The 6,288-nt window shown below is 37.4% G+C and overlaps 2 protein-coding genes across 2 annotated transcripts in view; both read right to left on the bottom strand.

The window, feature by feature from the left end:
* The window catches only part of nots (nothepsin), an 11,088-nt gene extending 8,891 nt beyond the window's left edge, over positions 1-2,197 (bottom strand). Inside the window, exon 1 of the mRNA XM_016472853.1 lies at positions 2,086-2,197. Coding sequence (XP_016328339.1) covers positions 2,086-2,141 — 56 coding nt within the window. The 5' untranslated portion in view covers positions 2,142-2,197. The remainder of the gene's footprint in view (positions 1-2,085) is intronic.
* A 558-nt stretch (positions 2,198-2,755) lies between these two features.
* The window catches only part of cct2 (chaperonin containing TCP1, subunit 2 (beta)), a 17,333-nt gene continuing 13,800 nt past the window's right edge, over positions 2,756-6,288 (bottom strand). Inside the window, exons 11-15 of the mRNA XM_016472831.1 lie at positions 5,614-5,742; positions 5,080-5,183; positions 3,227-3,326; positions 3,014-3,155; positions 2,756-2,930 (exon numbers count right to left, since the gene is read on the bottom strand). Coding sequence (XP_016328317.1) covers positions 2,900-2,930; positions 3,014-3,155; positions 3,227-3,326; positions 5,080-5,183; positions 5,614-5,742 — 506 coding nt within the window. The 3' untranslated portion in view covers positions 2,756-2,899. The remainder of the gene's footprint in view (positions 2,931-3,013; positions 3,156-3,226; positions 3,327-5,079; positions 5,184-5,613; positions 5,743-6,288) is intronic.

Below are 6,288 nucleotides of genomic sequence, written 5' to 3'. Positions count from 1 at the left end.
TTCCGGTCCTTGATTCTGATTGGTTGAGCCGTGTTCGAAGTTGTTGTAAATTACTCTACAAACATACACCTCTTTGCGTCAGTGTGTTGCTCGGCAACCACTTTGTTGCAACCACAACTGTTTCTGAGGAACTACGTTAGCTGCGTCTCATTTCGGAGGCTGCGTCCTCTGGAGGTCACATTTGAAGGCTGCATACGTCATTAAGGATGTCTTATTTAAGAAAGGTAACCATAATAAAATTGACTGTTATTCCTTATGAGGTGTAAAATACTCTCATTTCTTTTTTACTTTGCAATTTAACGGTTACTTTTCTTAAATGAAGAATGCCTAAAACCCCCTTAGCTGTTATAAATTCACTGTAAACCATGGCTTCACGGGGCTTATTGCTTTAAAATAGCATTTGTGTCTAAATATAGCAGCTCATTTGATTTTGTTTGTTAATTTGAATGTGCAGAAAAGATATGTGAAAAGCATTTACCACTTTATTATCATTAATATTTTTCTTTGCAAAGATTTTTTTATTCTTTTATTAAGGAATTTTATTTGTGCATATTTGTCTCAGGGCTGCCTGTGGTGAGAACATAAATAAATATTTTTCTACTTTTGGCGCTGTGGTGTGCCAACTTTGCTCTTCATGTCTCAGGGCTGCCTTGCCAATAAGACTCTCATGTTTAATGGCTGCAGTCAGTTTAAATGGCATTTGTTTGATAATAATGAGTTTACTAAATTGCAAGAAAAACAAAATTAATTTCAAGGTTTTGATGGAGTGGGATTTTTTTTCTACAAGTCCTAACTGTCTACCGTGACCCCAAGAATTGATATGAATTGAATCATGAGGTACCAAAAGATTCCCATCCCTAGTATAAATAAATAACTATAGCGTAGAATAAAACACCATATATACAGAATTGTATTGAAAAAGAATGAGACATTTTATGTTAACAAAATGTTATTATATATATAGATAGATAGGCAATAGGTAATCATAGCATGCTGATATACAGCCATATCGCATGGCTACGTGTGTGATAGTGCATTTAACAGCACTGAAATCTGCCTTTTCAGTCATGAGTTTACTTGCCAGATAACCACAAAGAGAGGTCAGTCTCAGCTGCTGGGATCTTTGAAACAGCAAAAAGTAGGCTTCTCTTTTTCTGCTTCTCTGCTGAGATGCCACTTGTGTGTGTACTCACACCGTTCGGGTTTCAGTCAGTGTCAGCTAATCTGATGCAATGTCAAGAGAACCGTTATTAAAAGGGAATCCAAGTGCATGAAGACAAACGAGACTTTACCAGTCTCTAAACTAACGGTACCCTGATGGGAAAATATGTTTATATTAGAAGCCTGCCTGGATACTCTCACTGTGCTCAGAGCAAAAGAGATGATGATCTTTGCCATTTTAGTCTTATATTGAGAATGACTGCTCATTCTGAACCCCAAATTATGATGATCGACCTAAATGTTTTTGTTTTCCAAACACTCTTAAATCAAGATACATTTAGTCGAGATGTGAAATTACTAAGTTTAGTCTACTGAATAAAAACAAAGTGAGCTTTTGCTTAAGAAAAAATATATAAGCCAATAGGGTCAGAAAAGTAAGTTTTCCCTCCAAATTAAGATTTTCTGACTCCCTTCATTTTGATACATTTTAAACGTTATATCTCAAATAATGTTGCTTCGTATGTCATTTCATATTGATTTAAGAATGTTTAGATGTTTGTACTAATAAATGAGTTATTTTCTGCAGTCTGTGTCGTCTAATAGTTGTGTCTTTAAACGGTGTAAGTGCTGGGTGTCTTGCACACACTGAAAGAAAATAGTGTGGAAACAATTTTGGCTCAGACATCACCAGTAAATTTAACAGTCCATTACAGAGGAATGTCAAGACAGACATTGCATTGTTAAAAAAAAAATGTCCATTTTTATATTTAATTCAGTTTCATGTTACTCCTTCTCACATTAAAAAAAGCAAATCACATAAATTGATATTTCATGGGCATTTGTTATAGCTTAGTGTAATAAATCGGGAAGTTAAGTCAGCCAGTTGTCACTAAACAAAGCAAAGAGCATGGAGATGAAGCTTACCTCCCCAGACTCTGAACAAAGCCCACACACGCCAGCAGGACCAGACTCGTCCTCATGCTGCCGTCTCAGGTCAAGAGTGACACGAGCAAACACACGCACAGCTTTGACTGCTGAATTCAGAGCGCTTTCGGGTCACTTTGACCAGGTCAGGTGTTGATTTAACATTCAGCAAACAGACACGAGATTAAGATAGCAGATCTCACGACACATGTGCACAAGTGAAAATAGCTCTGCTGAAATATTAGTCATTTGTTTGAAATGAAAACTCAACTTATTTTGATGCATTTTAAACGAGAGCCAATATCTTAAGCTATTTTTCTTGCAAGATCAATATATAGATATGTAGATATTTGTACTGGGAAACAAGACACTGACAATACTAATAAAATGTGTTTTTTCCTGAGATCATTTGGCGTCTCAGATTCAGTCTTTATTACAGGCTTCTTCCTCTACGACTGTCATGCACAGATTCACATATTGTCCTGCTGCCTTGTTTTCATCCAAAGCAACTACAAGCAGCATATTATTTTCATGCCTGCCCACAAAACACTCATTTGAACTATTTCTAATCAAAAAGAAAAACGAACTAACTGACAAACGTTTCATAACATTGAGAAAACTAATACTAAAACGGTCCAATCAGTGTCGCATCAGAGAAACACACTCAACAGTCAGTCATGACGGTTTTATTGAGTAAACAAAAGATCAGAGGTCATCGTGTAGAGCTGTAACATTCAGACACAAGCGACGCTTGGGAGGTGCGACCACACATGAAGCTATGAAACTAAATAAATACACGAGCCGCTCTGGGTGTTCAGCAGGGGTGATGATCCGGCACACGCTTCCTGAAACACACGACAACAAACACACACACTCGTTAAAAACACGCAACAACGCCACAGGGAAGACTGGTGAAGTGAAGAGTCACCTGGGAGCGGCTTTGATGATGTTGTCGACGCGCAGGATCATCTCAGCCGCCTCGGCTGCACTCAGCAGCACCTGCCGCTTCACCTGGAAGCTCTCGGTGATGCCCAGTGCTGCCATGTCTCCCACCGCGCCCTGGCTCATGTCTGAAAGCGCAGGGGTCAGAGGTCAGAGACACAGAGGGCTGATGTGACTCACTGGTGTGAGTGTGTCTTACCCAGGCCGAAGGTGCTCTTGTTGTCCTGGTGAGCGGCTCTCAGCTGAGACACCAGCTCGGCGCTGTCGTATCCCGCGTTATCAGCGATGATGATGGGCAGCTGCAACACAAACAGCCCTGCGTCTTTAAGACAGACTCCTGAGGCTGGTCTCTGATGCTCATATAGTGCAATTACAGGACCGATAATGAGACCTGCATCAATCCGTATTCACTCAAAAACACATGGGCTAAACTTCCACCAACACTCAAGATACGGCAGCAAAACAGCCCTGCATCAGGTATATTTGATCTATTCTGTTTTTTGTCTTACATCTATGTCGCATGATATATGCATAAGCAAAAGTTGAATTTTTTCCAAATATCAGCACAATTGCTTAATGTGATCATTTTAAACAACAGTTAAACAAGGTGTTTTTTAAGTAACTTAAAATGGACAAAACTGTAAATTTTTGCTCTTTTTTGATTGAAAATAGCTCTGAACGAGCAGAACCAAGCAACAAAGTGGTGTTTTGTTACTGAAAAACACACATTTTGAACAAATTGGTTGAGTGAACAAGTCAACGACACGTTTGGAAGACTGTCACTTGCTGCATTCCTCGCTCAATCTGCTTTCTGAATGAACTGGTTGAGTGAATAATTCAATGACTCGTTCATGAAGACTGTCACTTGGTTCTTTCCTAAATAAATCGGCTGTTTTGAATGAACTGGTTCAATGAACAATTCAATGACTCACTCAGTAAGAACTGTGGCTGCGTCTGAAACCGCCACAGTATATAGTAGGTGAAAGAGGTTATTCACAGGGAATTCACAGTAGTCATAAAAGAGTAGGCAAAAAGTCCCCCGGTTTTGTTTACTATTCGTACTGAAGCGTGCGGTGCTTATGTGGTGATATTAGCGTCTGCCGTCTCTCTAAATGGACATAAATACATGAACAACATCTCCAGAACTGCTCTGAGAGTCATTTGACCGTTATAAAACTAGCGTCATATCAAATACACACAGAAATTTAAAGGTATTCACAGCAACCCGTCAAAATAAAAGTTCGGTTTAAATTGAAGACATTGTGCCAGAAATACATTACAATTGTTCAGTAGAATGTACGTACTACTACTACTTTAAAATGATAAAAACTTTATTTTGTAAGGAATAATCACATTTCTTTCATGTTTTAATTTTAATAGTAAATTCCTTTTGTTTGCCAAAAAATTTAACTGAAAAAATTAAAAGATTAAAAAAATTGTTTTATGTCTTCATTTGATAACCAGAAAAAATTAAATACACAATTTCTGAGGGAAAAAAAAAAAACATTTTATCGAAATTTATTCTTAAAATAGCCTTATAAAATAAGTTGTTTTTATGCATTTAAGTAATTAGACATGCTAAAACACAGAATTTGGTAACAGTAAAACATAGAAACGGAATCCAGAAAAATTAAAACGGAAAAACCGGAATTTGGGAAAAAATAAAACTGATTTCATAGGGCCCTACCTACCACATCTGGCATGATGGACACTTTACTATAACTTTACTAACATCGTTTTTAGTAGCTGTGAAGATAATTACTCATTCAAAATAAGTACCTACTCAAGACAGTATGTGATTTCAAACACTGAAGGAATCAACTGAATGAATGATTAACTGCTTACACCTATTGGTGAGTTCATATCTTCTCCAATTAGTTATGCATTATGAAATTGCAATTGCAGTGCAAATGCCTAAAAGATGACGCACATTTAATAAGAAAACAACTGCCTTCATAAAGATAAAAGTGCCCCTGGAAATCAACTTAGGGAAGGGGCAATGATGTCTCAATGTCCACAGTGTCAGTGGACGGATGGGTGTGTGTGACGTACCATCCTCAGGGCTTTAGCGAAGGACTCCATGGCCACAGCCTCTTTTCCTGGCGTGCAGTTGGCCAGATCGGACACGGCTTTAGCCATCAGCATCTCAGAGCAGCCTGAAACACACACCAGAGTTAATTCTGACAGCAAGCTTTGATTCAAGTCAGTCTTTGGAGTAAAACACCATTTACTTTTAGTCACCTGAACTGTTTTAGTCTGAGTCTAGTTTTAGATGACTAAATATCATAAGCCGTTATAGATGAAGTGTGTGCAGGAGATTGGTTGTTACTGGATCGCGTTCTCATTTTCATTCGTTCAGCTTTATTTATGTAGCGCTTTTAACAATGCAGATCGTGTCAAAGCAGCTTTACAGAATTAAATAGGAAAAATAGTGTATATATGTTGACCAAAAATGTCAATAGATTGTCATTCAAAAAGAGTTTTTATTTCATTATCGTCTCATCTTGTTTTCTTCTGTTGTTGACGTAGATTATGGTCAGTGAAATGAACACGGACACAGACACGCGCATGAGTTTGAGTCCTCACCTCCGCCGAACACGGTGCGCGTCTCTTTGACGGTCTGCGCCAGCACACACAGAGCGTCGTGCAGCGAGCGCTCGGCCTCGTCCAGGATCTGCTGCGTCGCCCCGCGCAGGACGATGGTGCACGCCTCACCTGCGGTTCACAGGAGACACGCTGCTTTTCATGCATTTAGAAACGCAACATGCCAAACCAGGTTTGCTACTGCTAACCCAAAATAAAACATTTTTGTTACTTAAAATCATTGCCAACAAACAAAAAAATAACTAAATTCAGCTACTTGCAAATGCAGCATTTAGTTTTGTTGAGCTCTAAGAACTAATAACTAAACATTAACTACTATTATATAAAAAAAAAAGACAAAATCAACAATTACGAAAACTAACTAAAATTAAAGAGAAAACAGTGAAACAATCTAATTGAAACTATTAAGAAAAACTATAATAGTATTAATATTATTAATTGAAATAATATTAATTTTAGTTTTAATGTAAAGAAAAATATATAATTCTTAAATATGCTATTTTACAGTTAAAAATTAATTATATATAAATTAAATAGTGCTGTCAAACAATTAATCGCTTTCAAAAAAGTTTGTTTACATAATGTGTATACTGTGTATATTTATTATGTATAAATAAATACACACACATGCATGTATATATTTAAGAAAAATATGTT

This window comes from Sinocyclocheilus anshuiensis, unplaced genomic scaffold (genome assembly GCF_001515605.1).
Source record: "Sinocyclocheilus anshuiensis isolate Anshui unplaced genomic scaffold, SAMN03320099.WGS_v1.1 scaffold1198, whole genome shotgun sequence".
Lineage (NCBI taxonomy): Eukaryota > Metazoa > Chordata > Actinopteri > Cypriniformes > Cyprinidae > Sinocyclocheilus > Sinocyclocheilus anshuiensis.
This window is presented reverse-complemented; position numbering and strand designations above follow the sequence as displayed.